The 18,873-nt window shown below is 38.8% G+C and overlaps 1 protein-coding gene across 1 annotated transcript; it reads right to left on the bottom strand.

Moving 5' to 3' along the window:
• Positions 1-1,513: 1,513 nt before the first annotated feature.
• On the bottom strand, positions 1,514-18,284 carry carhsp1 (calcium regulated heat stable protein 1). Its single transcript, XM_008415291.2, has 5 exons — positions 18,106-18,284; positions 4,262-4,391; positions 3,880-3,988; positions 2,745-2,867; positions 1,514-2,033 (listed from the first exon to the last, which is right to left on the bottom strand). The coding sequence occupies exons 2-5, from the start codon at positions 4,341-4,343 to the stop codon at positions 1,871-1,873; spliced, it is 477 nt and encodes a 158-aa protein (XP_008413513.1). The 5' UTR covers positions 4,344-4,391; positions 18,106-18,284; the 3' UTR covers positions 1,514-1,870.
• Between the last annotated feature and the right edge of the window lie 589 nt (positions 18,285-18,873).

The following is an 18,873-nucleotide window of genomic DNA, read 5'->3' as shown; positions in this document are numbered from 1 at the left end:
ATTGGCTGCTGTTAGGCCTACCAATTTTAACTTGAATGTTCATTGCATTTTTCTTAGACGCCTGTGAAAATAATTTCTATTCCCATGACTTTTTTGTTCTCTGGGAAATTATCTTTGATGATAAATACAGAAACAAGCATAAAAATCAAAACATCTACAATAGTGATAGTAATATTAATAATAAAATAATAGTCAGTGCAAAGTAGCCTGCAAATTCTTTGGTGGTGGGCGGTGAGGGACCTGGATAAGGACTAGGGGGCGCTGGCCCAAAAAAGGTTGAGAAACACTGGATTAGAGGATAAAAGTACTCAGAGCAAAACTCAATGACCCAGCTTTTACTAGCATGTAAACGCACCATCTACACGCGATTCTGGGATATCTAGAAAAGAATGTGTTCACATTCCTAGAAGCAGAACTGCTGCTGATAACGAGATCCACCAGAAATTTAACCATGAGGGGAAAAATAAACCCAGAATAAGTGGAAATGAAAGGAAAAGGATCCATGTTCAGCTGTTAGTTGTAACCTCTTCAGAGCTCAGGTCCTCTAAATCCAACAGTTTGAATCACTGAAGAAGGAAGGAAGTGCTGCAGTGTTCCAGGCCTGCTCTGCTGCATTCTTATCATCTACAGGATGGAATGACACAAGGTTATCGAGCTTTCTGGGAAAATGCCAGCATGTTTCCGTGACGACACGGTGATCAACAACAAGCTTCTAAAAGCAGCCATGAAGGAACAACAGGATGACTTTGCATCAGACAGGATTTCATGGAGTCATCATCTTTCTCCTAGTCAAGGTTGGGGGTTGCTGTGGTTACAGATCCAAGAGGGAAAACCCAGACAACAGTCTCCCCGACGACAACATTCGACTTGTTCCAGAGGGTTTCCACGGCGCCCACAGGTGGGTGGCGCCCTGCAGCGAGTATCGGCCGACTCCTTGTTGGTCCAGAGGAAAGAGCCTTTAGTCCAACTGGACTTCTACTGGAATATTTATATCATCATTACAAAATGCTAAACTGCAAATTACTTGAAAAAATAAAATAAAAAAACCGCAACATCCACTATAACTGCATTTTCATTGACTTGAAAAATTCACAGATTGGAATTCAGAAAAATGAGCTTAATGGAAACAATTTTGAAAAAGCTCAACTTTCTTTGATAAGTTTTTGAGTTACCATGAGGGGGATTTGTTTCCCCCCCCACCCCCAACTGTATCGACGGAATCATATTTCAATTCAAACACTTTGTGCATCATATGAGTCAAGTGATCAAACAGGATATTACTACTGGCGGAAAAGACGACGACGACGACAGGAAGTGGCAGGAGGCCAATGGTGTGTTTTTTTTTTTACTTGTGTTAAACTTGTTCACAAGATTGTAACCGGATTTCTTATTTAAAGGAAACACTGCAGTTGCATTTGTGTTTTTTTGGACCTTAGCAGAATATTAGAGTTTTGCACACATAATGAACACGCAGCTACTATCTATTAAAAGAAGAATAAACCAGCAGACAGGAATTGTTGAAAGTCTTTTATTTCACCCAAACATGACATGATTATGGATTTATGCTTCTGTCAGATCAGCGGAAACACTCTGACATTCATTGAGTGTTTTATGTTTCCAAACACTTCCGAACACATCTCTGTGAGGTTCTACAGGAATAACGAGAGCCGCGGGTTCAGCTCTGCTCGAGGTTTCAGATCCTATGAAAGAAAAGCAGGTTCTGTCCGGATGGAGCCGACGGGTGGAGGCTCACACTTCAGTGAGAAGAAGATGAGACGGCTGGGACTTAACCTGATTCACCCACAGTATCCTCCACTCACACACCTTCAAAATCCTCCCGCCCCCGTCTCCATGGTGAGGGTCCGCACGCTCAGCTGGTGATGACGTGCCCCCCCCAGGTCTCATGCTTGCTGCCTGGTTTGAGGTGGGTGATGTTCACCTCCACCGCCTGGATCTTCTCGTGTTTGGGAGGAATGGCGCAGACCTTGTAGGTCACCTCGTCTCCTTCCACCGGGACGTACTCGCCCTCAACACTGGAAGACAAAACAAAACAAACATGAAAAGCAGAACTTACAAAATAACTCGGGGTTCAGTCCGTCACAATAAGAAATCAATTAATCACATAAGTGAAAATGAGCTCTGTTTACAGAAATTTCAGTATCCATTTTATTTATTTTGTTTATTTTGGACATTTGAGATGGCTGCCAGTTGCAGTGTTAAATGTTAACTATTGTTATTATACAATACATTTACACAACAGTTGCATAACACTATAATGAATTGAAATCACTTAAATGTTCTCGTTTATCTCATCAGTCTGTCTTGGCAGAAATTCCAGATCACCGTTTGATCTTTTAATAAATTTTGCTTCCCTGAAGGTCAGGAAATGAGCTTCAGAAGTAATAAATCAGAGAAATGGAACCGGTTTGAACCAGAAGCTTCCTGCTCAGTCAGTTTAACTCTGTGAGATGATTCTCATCTGTTCTGCTGAAATCAAGTCGTTCCTTTAGGTTTCATCTGAATGTTTTTATTTCACATCCATGGGACAGAGGGAGGGTGTGTGTCTGTGTGTGTGTGTGTGTGTGCTCCTCTGACGTCTGAGGCTGAAAAAGGCATTGGGGTGAAGGTGGTCCTCCTACACACTCCTCCCTGCTCTGTGTGTGTGTTTCTGAGGCCGGATGAAGGTGATTCAAACCAAAGCACCTCGTCATAGGTGGCGAAGCAGGACACACACACAAACTTACTCTGAGATATGGACGAAGATGTCGCTGCCTCCATCTGATGGTGTGATGAAGCCGTGGCCTTTGGAGCGGGAGAAACATTTACACACTCCAGAAAACACGGGGCCCTCTGCTGCCCGGGCCGACCTGCAGGACAAGACAGGAGGGGATAACATGGAGATATTACAGGTTGTTCCTTTATATACGTGTTTTAAGTCTTTGTTTATGTCACCTGTGTTTCTAATCTGTGGCTTAATCTATTGATGTAGTTTGTTGACGTGGTTCAAGTACATTATTAAATTAAAGGAAGTCAAATTACTTCAAATTGTAATTCAAATAAAAGAAAGTTGCATTTTCAGTATGAATCTGAAGTTTTGTCTTTAAATGTCAGGAAATATTATCCAAAGAGACTTTATTAATAAAAAAAAAGAAAAGAAAAGGAAAACCTGGATGTTTTAAGAAGTCAAACTATCCAGGTTTCTTCAGAGACAGCTGAGGACAAAAACGATCTCCTGCAGCAGTCTGTATCACAGTGGACCAGAAGGTACCTCTGACTACATCAGCTTGTTCAGATTCAAAACATAACTATATAAATCTTGGTAACTGATCGTGGGACACTGCCATGGCAAAATAAAAGCCGTCGCACCTTCAGGATGAAGATCTTTAAAAAAAATACACGTTAAAACAATGTACAGTATATTACATCCAGCCTATATTTGCGCACTTATACTAATCATAATTGGTGTGAAATTAATTTAAGTATCATGAAATGTTAAATTCTACTTTATTTTGAAAAACCAACACCTCCAGCTCCAGCCTGTGAAGCTGGTCACTGTGCGCTGCGCCGCTTTGAGGAGTGAAGCAAAACCAGAGACGACAGTCAGGAGTAGTAGAGGAAGAGAAAAGATTAAAGAAAAGCTGAATGTTAACATATGTTGCATTTGAACAACAGTAACACAGTTAGTTGATATAGCTTGTACTTCGTGCAGAAACATTTTCACAGCTCCCTGAAAATGTTTAATCAGCATCATTGTGTTGCTGTTGAGGAACTAAAGTAAATGTTTCACACTAAACTTTCACATAACAGCTACATGTTCTATCTGGATAGTACCTATAACTTTATATTTGTGTGTGTGTGTGTGTGTGTGTGTGTCCTCACGCCGAGCAGGTCCTGTTCCTGCGTGTGGGCAGAGGGCTGGGGATGAGGAAGTCTCTCATTGGGGAAGGTGAGCGTTGTCTGAGCTTGTTGATTGGAAGATGCAGAGACTCTGAAAATGAATGAAAAGGTTTTACATAAACAAATATCACACACCAGAAGTAGTTAAGCCGATAACCAAAACTTCAATACAGACTTCAATTTTTTTTCAAAGTAAAGTTTATCAAACAGGCAAGTAAATTAGTGTTAAGGAAAAATAAAAAATGAAGCAAAGTATGCTAAATGTTTTCAGAGTTAGCATGAGGGTAAAAGTGCCAACCGAAAATTTTGCACCATTATTGGCACATTAAGCGTGCTCCACAATAATAAAAAACTCATTTTTTACCTGGTGAACTTGGCGATTTTGGGGAGGTAAGCGGAGGGGTCACAGGTCGAGATTCCTGGATGGGTGTGGCTTCAGAAGACATGTTGGAAGAGTCAGCGTCACGGGGTCAGAAGGGTCACGGAGCAGCACTCTAAAGATGGAGAGAGGACAGGAGGATGGATAAACATCAAACCCACAGAGACGTCACATACAGCCTGAGAGAAACAGTTCACCTTCTTCCCTTCCTGCGGGCAAATAAAGTCATAGCAGGGTATAAACTCTAACCCTGAAGCAGTGGTTGACTTGAGAAATGGTCGCAAAACTTGTAACCATAGCAACAATAATTTGAGAGCGTTTCAATGCCACTGTGACCTGACAGAGGGGGGAGACCAGACCCCTTTATCCAGCCCTCCTCTAATTGGTTGACACAGTCGCTGAGGTGTGATTGGTTGATTATGTAAGAGCTGCCTTTTATTATTACTGCTGGATTTTTCTGCCCATTAAACCAGCCGAATAAAGGACTCTAATTACCTCAGATCCAGTGTCAGCTAGCTTCTATAGCCGAGTTTGAGTTGCAGTGAAATCTGATCGGCTTTACATCAAATCCAACAGAACAGAAAGCAGAAAGCTTCAGCGCTCTGGAAATGTGTTCATATCTACGATTTTATCAACAATTTATTCTCATTGGACAAAATGCAATGATAGTATTACAAAGATCTGCGTGGTTTCTCAATTAGATTTGCAGGGTTTCACCAATTCAATTCAAATTCAAGACTATTTAAGACCACAATGAATGGAATTTGAGATGTATCAAAACAGAAATGTACAGCAGGAAATTGCATATTTTTGCGATGTTCTCTACAACCTCAGCCCCCATAGTGCTGAGTTTTTTTGCACAGAGTGCACCTAGCGTCATATGGATTGGTAAGAGAGATGGCTGCCAGTGAGCTAGTTAGCAAGGATATATTAACTGCTAGTTAGCCTCAACCGCCCCAAGTCACAGAATGAAATGAATACGTGTGTGAGTGATTCAAACGTTTGCCTGGGGGGGGGGGACATAATATAAATTACAAATGACAGACCTGGATTAACATAGTTAAGGGCAACTTACATTTAAAAAAAAGTATAATTTAATCCCTTAATTTTAGCTAATTTAAGACTTTTTAAGGATGCACGGAGACTCTTATTTAGGTTTTGACTGGTCCACTCCAACCAATGAAAATAATTTGATCCAAATCCAAATTATAAATTAACTTCACTTAATTGCCATGTCCATTGTGGCATTTATGGTAGCAGCTATGGGCTCACAGACGGTGTAAAAACCACATGCAGCTATAATGACAGCCTGTCATTTCGAGGTTTTCAGCTTCGTCTTCCTGAAATGCTGCCATGTTGTCCACAGCAGCTCGTGTGTAAGGAGTCCAAACACACGCCGCACTGAGCTGCATCTGTCTGGACGACCTTTTCACTGTGATAACTGAAGCCGCTGTCTCCACAGCATGAATCCTGTTTTCTTTGGCAATTTGATAACATCCACAAAACTACTGTTTTAAAAAAACAATAAAAAAAACAGATTTTTCCATCTGAGCAAACTGACCCGAAGGACATAAAGCTAGTGTGTGTGTGTGTGTGTGGGTTCATCAGATGTGTCGGACATCGTGGCACACAAACGAATGAAGACTAAAGAAACACGGGAAATGCCCAACTTCCACAGAAACAGTGCAGATCAGAGATACCACTGATCTGCACTGTTTCTGTGATTGATGATTAATTGATAAGCTAAGTAAAGCATCACGCCTCCATGATTACAGCTTCTTAGAAGAAGACCTGCGAGTCCAAACATGTGAACAGTTCCTTCCAGTTGTCTGAACACACTTTGCAGGAACAGAGAGCGGAGTGATTCTGGCCTCTGATTGGACAAAACTCAATAAACAATGAGTTAATGCGATTGCCTCCCTCTCTGGACAGCATGCTTCATTTATCTTTACCGCTTCGCAGAACAACAGTCTCAATGTCTCCCACAGCCAGCTGTCATGGGACACAATTCAAGTCCACCAGCTCAGCCACTGCTGGTGGACTCCATGTTCAATAATTAACGTTTCACCAGTTATTGGAACCATCAGCGTGTTTTTGTTTCCACAGCTTGAAAAATGCAGATTATTGTCTGTGAGTGTTATTCTATTGATCCAGTCGAGTTGGGCTTTTATCCAACAATGGATGTGTTTTTCACCCTGTGTTGGCTGTGTGAGCTGATCTTTACTGCTATGACCTTTTATTTATTTATTTATTTTAAGGTTTTATCGAGAAATTATGCAGAATAATGTAAATTCTAACTAAAATTATTGGAGGGAAATAAAAGACGACCATTTAAAATGTTGAAGTTTCACAGTACTGTCAAGTCATCTCTATTTCAGGGCTGAATTAATCGTGATTACTTTAACTGTTTATTGAAATAACAGTCAACGGATTAAGTAATTGATTAATCGTTAACTGGAGTGTTCGCTCAAAAAAAAAAAAGGAAAAAAAAGGGGTAACACTATTTGAAGGAGGGTGAATAAGACTCATGACACCGTCATAAACATGACATAACACCTGCCATAAACATGAATAAGCCTTCATGAATGTTTACTGTTGTCATAAAGCGTCATTCAGTAAATTATGACACTTTTAATACAAAGTTGACATTATTCAAAATGTCTGTTATGACAACTTGACATTGACCAATAAATCATTACTGTTTAAACTTTACCTTTAATAACATAAAGTTACCTAATTTTTAAAGTGCAATCAGTAATACTTTTAGAACAAATTTATATCAGTAATGATTTCTTGGTTAATGTCAAGTTATCATAACAAAGACATTTTGAATAATGTCAACTTTGTATTAAAAGTGTCATAATTTTCCTAATGACGCTTTATGACAACAGTCATAAATATTCATGAAGGCTTATTCATGTTCATGACAGGTGTTATGTCATGTTCATGACAGGTGTTATGTCATGTTTATGCAGTGTCATGTCAGTCTTATTCACCCCCCTTCAAATAAAGTGTTACCAAAAAAGGTAACTTACTGAAAGCCCCCCCAACATATTCACAGTTGTAATTAAACCAAAACTGTACAAAATATATTCATTTCACCTTTAATGTCTGTAAATGTTTTAACCAAAACCCCTCAATTTGAAACAAAGATAATCTATAACTATAATGATTCAGTATGTTGGATGATAGATTGTCCCAGAAGTTATTGTGATAAATTGTTGTTTTGATGCCATGTTCAAGTAATATGACGGATAAGGCAAAATAACACAAGAACACATTTGATATCCTACCTAGTAAACTATTGACCAGGGTCAATAAAGTAAATAAAATTGCACTGGAACAGAAACAATCGTTTGATTTGGTAAAGAAACATTAAAACATCTTCAGCTTGAATTGTGTCTACAATAAGTTGTGTTAAATTTTTATCATGATCAACATTAGGTTAGATATTTGGTGGAAGGTTATAATTAAATTTAACCAGTAAGTAACAGAGTTTAGGTTGGTTGGTATCATAGTAACAAATAAAAGTTGCATTTGAACAATATGAAAACAGCAACTTTGTATAAGAATTTCTCCTTCCACTTTGTGTTCAGTACTTTGTCTGTCAGGCAGCCACAACAACACGCCACTCTCTTTGTTTTTCTCCTCCACTCACACAGAAGTTTCCATGCTCGTCCTCTATGGATTCCCCGTCACCTAATGACCCGGCTGACGCAGCGCATGCCGGTCCACCGGGGCGAAGCCAGCATTGCAAACACCTGATCATCCAAAAGCCACACATTGGCTCTGTGGGGTCAAACACACAACACTCTGCAGAATAACACGAGTGTGGAGAAACTGCGGAGCGGAGAGGCGTGATAAGCACACACCTGATCGGTTTGTACATGTGTTCAGCTGCGTCTCTGGTTACTCAGACACAAGCGCTCACATTTCATCAGGAAGAAATATTAGCTTTCTACGTTAGCGATTATTTTGCATGCATATTACTCGGGTAATTCCTAACAAAGAGCGGTCCCCAACTGTATTCAGTGATGGTAGGTACAGTATTGGACAGAGAGCTTTGCTGTGACAGTTAAAGGGGCGGCATCGTGTAAAATTGACTTTGAACTTTACATTATGTTATTCCATCAAAAACATAGTTTTGCCTTCATTCAGTTCCTTCAGACTAGCCAGCAGCAATTAGCGAATACCTGGTGGAACTGGTCATCTGCTGAATTCATTATAGGAGCTACTTCTCAGAGCAACGCTGGTAAAAACATTGCTAGTGGTTAATAGAGGAGCCGTGTGATGGTGAGCTTTTCAAGAGACAGAGGCCCAATTTCAAGGAGTTAAATAAGGAAGTCAAATTTCTTCTAAGTCAGCATTTTTATGACAACTGAAGGTAACAGTTATTTGATTGTGCTATAAAATGGCTCTCGGTGCCTGGAAAATACATAATCCTACTCCTTTAAATATCTACCAGATGGGATGTTGCATCCAGAGAGTTCTGTACAGGATGGAAGCCCTGATTTGTAAATACATCGCATTTAAAGATGCTATAAAGTGTATAATTTGCATCAACTTCTCAGAGTTGGGGGGAAGTTTTTACACCCCTTGTTTCATAGGATTCAACTAATCAGTGGTAGGTAAGATCAAATGTTTTTCTTGCACTTCCTGGTGAATCACTGTAGAATGGTTACTAATATATTTTTGTGTTCTATAATATTTATTTTTAGCTTAGTAAAACTCCGGAGAGGTCAGCATCCAGAATGTGATTGGGTAATTAAAAGTTCGATGCAACCAGAGTAATAATGTTGCACATTGCACTTTAAAGCAACAGTGTTGTCATGGTAATTATGTTAACTTGGGTATCGGAGCAGACTGTTCAGTTGTTAATCTTTGGAACATTGTTTAGTTTCCCCGTCAGTGAAATGGCTAAAATATGCATTTTTGTTAAACTTATCAGACAGCTGGGTGATGAATGGGAGGAAGTCAAGCCTCCTCCCATCCTGCTGGATGAGGCAGGAAATCGAAACTAGACAAGTTTGGAGAGTAAGCTTGTAACTGTGTGAGGAAATAAACACACAGCCTAAAAAAAATAAAAAATAAAAAAAAAATAACAGTGCACAGCAATATCCGGCCTCTAATTAATTTGCGTCGTTCAGAAAAGATTTCAGGTCAAGCCTGAGACGTTTCGCTGCTTTTGCAGCCTCAATTAGCTGCTTTGTGAAAGAAGCTAATATGGATGTTTGAAGCATTGCCTTTTAAGGCAGGTAAGAAAAAAAATGACAGGAAAGCAAGGTTTTACATGTCACAAATGTTAAATAAAGAGGAGGACCAAAACATGTAGATGTATCATGCTGTCAGCATGTGACTTTATCTGATGAACTAACATTTTACAATCATTTTATGAGTTGTAAGCAGTTTTATCTGTGTGTAATGTTCTTACTTTCAGGTCAGAAAGAAGTTAGATCATGCATGCAGTGTAGTGTAGACAGTGCTGGCTAATAAAGAATGCTTTAAAGCACTGGGAGAATACCTTGACTATCAGCCATTTAGCCGCTACCAATGCTAAAGCTAGCAATAGCGTTCTAGCTTCCTGTCATGGCTAAACTAAAGGACTATTTTGTCATTTTGTTAAGTAGTTCAGGTACATCAGATGCTATTACATTTCCAACTAAATAGTCTCTATAAAAATAAATAAATAAAATCAGAGAAAATAAGAAAAAAACAAAGATGGTGAAAAGGTAGGGCTATTCTGAGCTAATTCTGTGTCTACATCAGCTCTTAATGGTACCTTCACAGGTTCACCCAGTTCTTAGTCTGGGTGCTAAACAAAAATGGAAGCTTAGAAAACGTATTAGAAAATGTACATTTCCATTCACATAGAAATGTACATCTAAAAATGAAAACATTTGGAGTAAAAAACAAACCTTACAGATAAGAGATTAAGTGACATTTTCTTGTTTTATCTGCAGGTCTTATCACTTCAACTTTAGCTTTATCTAAAATCTGCACTGACATTTAGCATGGGGGAGTTTTGCTCTCCTGCTGACAGGCAGATGAAAGGATGCCAGGTTTATGTTGCATGACAACCACAAACACTACAGATCACCTGAAGACCAAAGAGTCTCATCAGAAATGATCCCAATCGATTACCTGCCATCTTAGTGTTTCTGCTTTTTAAATCCAACAGGTATGAATAGAATCAAATATATCAAAGTGCAAGATTTTAAATATTTTCATCACAACTTGATCAAAAGATGTAAAAGCTTCAGATAAGTGAAAAACCTGAAACTAACAATGTTTCAAGGTGAACATAACTTTTGATTAATTAACTGAAAAAACAAAAACGAGAATATCTGCATTCACATTTTCAGTTTTCAGTATTTCCCCACCCACCCTGTGTGCATTGGAGCCTCTATAACAGATGTTAAGTCTGTTATAATGCTGCCTTTGTGAGACAGTAACTGAAGTGAATGGATGAAGTGAACCGGGAACATGAGCAGCTCTGGGCGGTTCACTGAAAACCTTGAATACGCTGACCGACATCGGGGGCATTGTGCCAACGCAGCCTGCATTTTCTACAGGCTCTGCCGTGAATATGGATGCAAGTGTGTGTGAGTGCTTGTGTGCACAAGGCCAAATGAGATGTGCCTGTGTGACAGCAAACAATGATCCTGATCTGACAATTTCATGACTCATCCCAGCAATGTGCGTCAGTGCAGCATCTCTGTGGCTAAGAGTCAGTCTAACTGCAGCAGCAGCAGCAGCAGTGTCCTGGTCTGGACCTCACTTCAGTCTGCATTTAAATGTACAAATGGAGCATAAGCTAGCTGTCGAGGTTAGCACTCAGACTAAAGCTATGCCGCACCTCCTAAAACCCCTAGTGTTTTTATTTATTTTTGCTATTACACTTAAATACAAAGAGTACAGAGACTCTAAAGAGACATTGAAAGTAAAAATCAAGTCATATTTTTATTTTTTTCCTTCAATCTGACCCTTTGATAAAGCAACTGATCTTTAAAGCTAATGACTGGCTGAGTCACAGTTGGCAGCAACAAACAGCATCAAGTGTTTGCGATATTCATATCATTATCCTGCAGCTAAACCCAATGTTGTTGGAGATTGAGGTCACTGAACTGAAGGTCCAGAAGACAGATTTCATAGTTCCATCGTTATGGCAACCCATCCTGGTCCTGGAGAAGCGTAACAACCCCAGTTTTTTCGATCATACATGAATTCCTCATTTGAAAACTGACTTCGTATTTACTCAGATTGAATATGCCCTATAGCAAATAGAGGGACTTTGGGGATTCTTTCTCAAGGATCAGCATCTATTTTCTTCTCTTCACTGATGGCAATGAAGACAGTGAAAGTGAGACTGTGTCAAACTGTCGGTCACTGCAGCTCAAACAGGGCAAAGCTGGCAATTATGCCAGCAGTGAGTCAAGCAAAATCATCACTTCACTTGTTTTCTCTCTGTTACCTCATCTCTGTATCTATACCACAGAAATGTTATGGTGGCACTGCAGCACAACTCATTTGATTGTAATTAGCCTCTTCCAAACACTTTCAAGATGACCAGAGGCGTTAAAATGGAACTAATAATGACGTGACAGAAAGGACCGGAGGATTGATGTTGATTAAAAGCCGAGGTGACAACAAAACAGTGAGTTGATTTACTCAAACTCATTTATTACCAACAACACGGCTATGATTATGTTGACTTCAAGAAGCTGCCTTTGTGTTTCTAAGACAGTAGCTATACTTGCATTACAAATGTACACAAAACTTTGTCAATATTCCGCTAATGTGGGGAAAAAAACCAAAAAAAACAACAACTGTATTTTGCGTTATTTCTATTAAATGAGAAACAAAAATTTTTAAAAATTATACGCAAATAAGTCATTAAAAACACGCCATGTTCCTCCAACTACTTCCTGTCTTCTTTGTGGTTTGCGCCAGTGGTAACATCTGGTTGTTCATCATTTGACTCATGTGATGCAAAAACAAGTGTTTCCATTAGGATTGTCACAATAAATCAACTCAGTACATGATAAATTAAAACGAGTTTAATAATTTTTGTTTGCTTGATTTAGCTTTTTTTTTTCTTTCTACCAAAAACTGGATGATAAAAGTTATCAGTCTGGTTTTTTTGAAGAACAATTTTGTTTTCAAAGACTTTATAGTTTATTTTGTTTTTTTCTGTTATTTGGATACTTAAGAGTTCCAGTGTTAAATGTTCACTAAAATTTAAAGTTTATTAATATTTTAGAATGTGTTCTTGCATCATTATACCTTTACCACTATATTGCTTGAAAATTGACTCAAAACAACAATATTATCGTTCATCGCAATAACGTCTGGGACAATTTATCGTCCAGTAAAATTTATTTTGATCGGCCCAGTTCCCATTGCAGTTTTGCAAAATAAAACAATTTTCATACGGCCAAAAAAGAAATGCACCTCATTTTAGCGGCTAAACTTTTTATTGAAAAAACAAACGTTTTTCCAAAATTGGCATGTTTCCGTTAAGCAATTTTATTTTCGAAATGTCAAATTGCACAAATACATGCATTTGGAAATGCAGATACAGAGACACCACTGAGCCTTCATCAGGCATGTTTTCCTCACACACGAGAAGCAACCGATACCTGCGGGGAGCTTTTGTGGTTGGGTTTCAATCACTGATTTTAGCACGCCGACTGCAAACACGCAAACTGAGAGCTACACAAAACAGGTCTCATTTCTACTTCTACATACATTGAACATTTAACTCCAAAGAATTACAGTACATTTCTTTAAAAAGCTACATTTTGCCTCTACTTTTCATAGTGTGAACCACATAAGACATTGCATTTCAAAACAAATAATGACCTCCTGTTTAATATACACATAATATATGTGTATATATATATATACAAATATATATATAAAAGATTTAGTTTTGTGTGTTTTGGTTTATTTATTGTCAGTGCAGGAACCTTTGTGGGCTCTTCTGAGMACCAGGTTTCATGTCAGATATGAACTTTCAAAGCATTTCAAAACTTCAAACATTTTGCATTAGTTTGTAGGTCAAGTCAGGTCTTAGTTAATGCTTTACTCCAGAAGTTATTTTATGACAGGCTGATAGTAATAAAAAATTACACTGATGTTTATGGTTTTAATGTAACAAGTTCTGAAAAACAAATATGTTTGCAAAGTATCATTCTTCTGAGTAGCTTTCAGTTTCAACAATGCAACATAACCTTGTATTTCCCCTGTTTTGTGTGTGTGTGTGTGTGTGTGTGTGTGTGTGTGTGTGTTACCATCAACACACTGATGTCTACAGATTTCTATCCCGCATGCTAACACACCAAGTGTACATGCAGTAAAGGTAGCTTCACTGTTAAACTACATAATTCACAAATCTATAATGACTTCCTCAACTTTATTAATAAAATGTTTCATTTCTCATTGGGATCAATAAGCTATTTTTTAAACTGAATAAACCTGGTATTATATTCACATGCTGTCTCTTTAAATAGGAAAAAAAAAACTGAAAACACTTTTATACACTTTAACACTGATGGTGGCACTTTGCAAAGCGTTACTTTGTTTGATGTGGCAATAAAGATGTCTCCAACTGGTCGGGTCACATTTGACTCATGTCGGTGGAATTTGTCCCCTTGTGCAAACACCAGGAAACAACGATTTGGAAATGTTCATGTTGCAGACACACACTTTGCTCGTGCAGGAGTTTGAGAGGTTAAAAAATAAACAAACATGAGCTTCTATAACAGAACTCCATTAATCTTCCTGTCAGGCCTGAATACGGCCCCACAAATCACCACATTTTATTACTCTTCCTGTCGATTGGTTTCAGCCTCCCGCGAGAAAAACGTCTTCAACACGGTGTGATTATAAACGCAGTGATACAACAGCATGTAGAAGGACAATTTAAAAAAAAGTACAAAAAATATTTAGATGGCTATTTAAATTGTTTTTTGACAGGAATTTCACTCAAACTACAAAAAAAAAAAAAAAGTAAATCACACTCTGGTTAATAAGCACAATTTAAAAACAGATTGAAATATACCCTATTTCAATCTGTTACCATATTTCATTAAATTCCCACAAAATTCATTTTTTTAATTAAATAAAGATATGAGGTTTTTTTTAAATCATGGCCATATGTGAAAAATACTTCAATGCAGGTATGAAATAAAAATGTTGGTACACTGTTAAATGTGAAGGAAAATCAATTGAAGGGGATGGGAATATGGGAATACAAAGGGGAAAGAAAGACTTGGGTATTGTATTAATCTTTTACAATTTGTTTTTAGCACCGTCGATTTTAATTTTCATATCATGAAGCCCTATTTAAGAGTTCAATTTATATTTTACTACTGTAGCATAACAATGTACAAAATAAAGTAAAAATAAACCTTTGAATTGAGTATATTTATTTCTGATCAGAAATTCTAGGAACTTATAATTGATCATTGACAACTTCCTGTTTCACTTGGGAATAAATCTAAAGTGACACAGCCCGATCTAGAACCCATTTTAAACATGAATACTTAAGATACTCTCTAAAAATCCTCCCGATGGCCTAATTTAATAGTTAAACCACATAACATATTTTACTATGAACTAATACACACAGTAGAAACCATCTTAGCAATAGAAGCCAACTTATCTCTTGGGTGTACATTTAATCAGCATCCTGGAAAAATTGGTTGCTGTGCAAATGTCAGCATGTCTAGTACCACCGTATTCAGCTTCAACCGAGTTATTTTCGAGAAGCTCTATAGAATAAACCCAAAAAGGTGAATTTTACGTAGATTGTTTGAAGCAATATTTCAAAGAAAAATCCACAAATTCTGAACCACGAACAGGTGGGGGTCCACTGTCGTATAAATATAACTTTTTTTCAAATCCAAAATTCAACGGTAAAGAACTGTAGCAACGGCGTAATCTTGTGATCATCAAGTCTAAATAATAACCCTTTGGGTGCAATTATCACGCCAACGAGTTGTTTTGACAGTGATGCCAGAAAAGAGCCTTCTCTGTCCCACCATCACAAATTGCTGAAGYCTTCGGGGATTTTAACTAACACTTTGGTCTGCAAAGTGTAACAAAACCCATGCAGTTTATGGAACAAACGAATAATCTGATGGGGGTTAAAACTGATCTTTTTAATCAACAAACACTCAAGACTGGCTTAGCAATAAAAAAAAAAGGCTGTGGGAAAGAATGGTGGAATACCTGTGTATACATGATGGTTTAACTGATTAAATCCATCAATAGTTTCCCATAATTACCCATCACCACAGTATGCCTCACTGCCTGGCTATAAAAAACATAACAGAATAAAAATCCTGAATTTAACTGAGCAAATACAGTGGGGAAAATAAGTATTTAGTCAGTCACCAATTGTGCAAGTTCTCCCACTTAAAAAGATGAGAGAGGCCTGTAATTGACATCATAGGTAGACCTCAACTATGAGAGACAAAATGTGAAAAAAAATTTGAGAAAATCATTTTGTCTGAATTTTAAAGAATTTATTTGCAAATAATGGTGGAAAATAAGTATTTGGTCACCTACAAACAAGCAAGATTTCTGGCTGTCACAGACCTGTAACTTCTTTTTTAAGAGGCTCCTCTTTCCCCCACTCATTACCTGTATTAATGGCACCAGTTTGAAGTCGTTAACAGTATAAAAGACACCTGCCCACAACCTCAAACAGTCACACTCCAAACTCCACTATGGTGAAGACGAAAGAGCTGTCGGAGGACACCAGAAACCGAATTGTAGACCTGCACCAGGCTAGGAAGACTGAATCTGCAATAGGCAAGCAGCTTGGTGTGAAGAAATCTACTGTGGGAGCAATAATCAGAAAATGGAAGACCTACAAGACCACTACTAATCTCCCTCGATCTGGGGCTCCACGCAAGATCTCAGCCCATGGGGTCAGAATGATCACAAGAACGGTGAGGAAAAATCTCAGAACCACAAGGGGGGATCTAGCGAATGACCTGCAGAAAGCTGGGACCAATGTTACAAAGGCTACCATCAGCAACACACTACGACGCCAGGGACTCAGATCTTGCAGTGCCAGACGTGTCCCCCTGCTTAAGCCAGTCCATATCCAGGCACGTCTGAAGTTTGCTAGAGAGCATTTGGATGTTCCAGAAGAGTATTGGGAGAATGTCATATGGTCAGATGAAACCAAAGTAGAACTATTTGGTAAAAACACAACTCGTCGTGTTTGGAGGAAAGTGAATGCGGAGTTGCATCCAAAGAACACCATACCAACTGTGAAGCATGGGGGTGGCAACATCATGCTTTGGGGCTGTTTCTCTTCAAAGGGACCAGGACGACTGATCCGTGTACATGAAAGAATGAATGGGGCCATGTATTGTGAGATTTTGGGTGCAAACCTCCTTCCATCAGCAAGGGCAATGAAGATGAAACGTGGCTGGGTCTTTCAGCATGACAATGATCCCAAGCACACTGCCAGGGCAACAAAGGAGTGGCTTCGTAAGAAACATTTCAAAGTCCTGGAGTGGCCTAGCCAGTCTCCCGATCTCAACYCCATCGAAAACCTTTGGAGGGAGTTGAAAGTCCGTGTTGCCCRSCRACAGCCCCARAACATCACTGCTCTAGAGRAGATCTGCATGGAGGAATGGGCCAAMATACCAGCAACAGTGTGTGMSAACCTTGTGAAGACTTACAGAAAACGTTTGACCTCTGTCATTGCCAACAAAGGACATACAACAAAGTATTGAGATGAACTTTTGTTATTGACCAAATACTTATTTTCCACCACTATTTGCAAATAAATTCTTTAAAATTCAGACAAAATGATTTTCTCAAATTTTTTTTCACATTTTSTCTCTCATAGTTGAGGTCTACCTATGATGTCAATTACAGGCCTCTCTCATCTTTTTAAGTGGGAGAACTTGCACAATTGGTGACTGACTAAATACTTATTTTCCCCACTGTAGGTCTGAGCTTCCTATTGGATAGTTACTGCTGTGTCCCTCTTGGCAACAAGTTATTTAACCCCAGCTGGTGCAATGAATGGCTTCTCATTTCTTAASCAATTATGTGGAAATACAACTTTCAAATGATAACCTCACACTGACGTGTGTTTGTAAATCACACGCCAGYCTATGGATGTTTGTGTTCCGGAGGACRGCAAAACTGYAGGCTTATTTCTTATCTCCAACGCAGTAGCCATACTCAGTCACCGCCCCCTGAACAACRTATCTGACATTTCTAACATAAGTAGGCTTCATATCTCCATCTTATATTTTTTACTCGTTTTGCCATAAGCAAACCTGAAGTACGAGTCGGAAAAGATTTTACTCTTTTCAGCTACTCCTAAGATAATTATGGCTAAGGCGCGTGAATGTTTTTAAATAGTGAGCGACAGCATCTTCCTGTCATTTATTTTAAAGCAGAATTGGATTTTTCAAGGCGTGAACCACAGCGACGGTACTTTCTCGGACAAAACTCACAATGACTGAGCCTGCTGGCCCCTCTTTTCTTGGTATTTTGCCTCCACCCCCACCTTCAAAGGAAATGACCGCCTGCACGCGCCAGGAAAACCCAATCCCGCACTGGACAGCAGAGTTTGTGGAGATTTGTCCATTCAAACGTCACCCCGAAGTTACAGGAGAACCAAAGCAAACCTCTGCAGCTACAAAGTTCTGCGCTCGACAACCGGGCAAAGATTTTTCCTGAGCCGAACTCAGACTGAAACTGAGCAGCTAGCCTCGAACAGTGTTACTCAGCTCGCACCGCGGGGTTCACAAGAGTTTGAGCTTGTTAAGTGTTTTAATGGCATCACTCACCTTTGTTCCTTCAAGTTATGAAGTGACAAGTTAGTTCTGAAGCTTGAAAACAGCGCAAAAAAACCCAGGGTCTGGTTAAATTATGTGGCTCAATGTTCTTCCTCTGCTGCACAGAGTGGAAGAGATGAGGTGCATCCTCCAGCAGCCAAGCACCGTAAATACTCGCTCTGTCGCGCTCTCCCTCTCTTTTTTTTCTGAATGGGCGTAACTTCTCTTTAGAGTGGGGAGGGACGTCATGAGTTACCGTAACAACCAGTGAGAATGGGGAAACACACTTCCCCGTAAGTATCAGATACAAAGCGCAAAGCAAATGCTGAAATAAAAATTCTTTCAGCTCGAATGGTTCTTTTAATATGTTATCATTACTGGCTGTAATTTAAGTTGTTAATGTTACTATTTATATGACTATTCAATGTATGTTTGTAAAATGTATTTTTTTCTTACAGATTCTTAAAAATGCACCTCTCCATACAGAACATTGTATTGTACTCAAAAATATCCATACCCTTTTAACTTTTACACAACCACAAACTTTAATAGACAACACCAATCCGATAGTAAATATCTGTATTGGTTGTGATATTGGAAAAAACTTTTAGTTCAGGTGACAATGTGCCCGATTCATAATCTATTCGCTTCAGCTATATGCTTTGTGCTCTAAGCAACATCATGTTTTATTTTACATTATATTTCTAATTGCTAATTACGTTTTCTGAATCATTTGAAAGAAGGTTTGTTGCAGTTTATTTCTACATGTTTGACCAAGGT

This window comes from Poecilia reticulata, linkage group LG8, assembly GCF_000633615.1.
Source record: "Poecilia reticulata strain Guanapo linkage group LG8, Guppy_female_1.0+MT, whole genome shotgun sequence".
Classification (NCBI taxonomy): domain Eukaryota; kingdom Metazoa; phylum Chordata; class Actinopteri; order Cyprinodontiformes; family Poeciliidae; genus Poecilia; species Poecilia reticulata.
The sequence above is the reverse complement of the archived record's forward strand: the minus strand, read 5'-3'. Positions and strand labels throughout refer to the sequence as shown.

Coding starts and splice junctions, on each gene's coding strand:
- carhsp1 (XM_008415291.2), bottom strand. CDS start 4,343: ATGTCTTCTGAAGCCACACCCATCCAGGAATCTCGACCTGTGACCCCT. Junction 2,868..3,879: donor AGGAACAGGACCTGCTCGGC/GTGAGGACACAC, acceptor CTTGTCCTGCAG/GTCGGCCCGGGCAGCAGAGG. Junction 2,034..2,744: donor ATCTTCGTCCATATCTCAGA/GTAAGTTTGTGT, acceptor TTTGTCTTCCAG/TGTTGAGGGCGAGTACGTCC.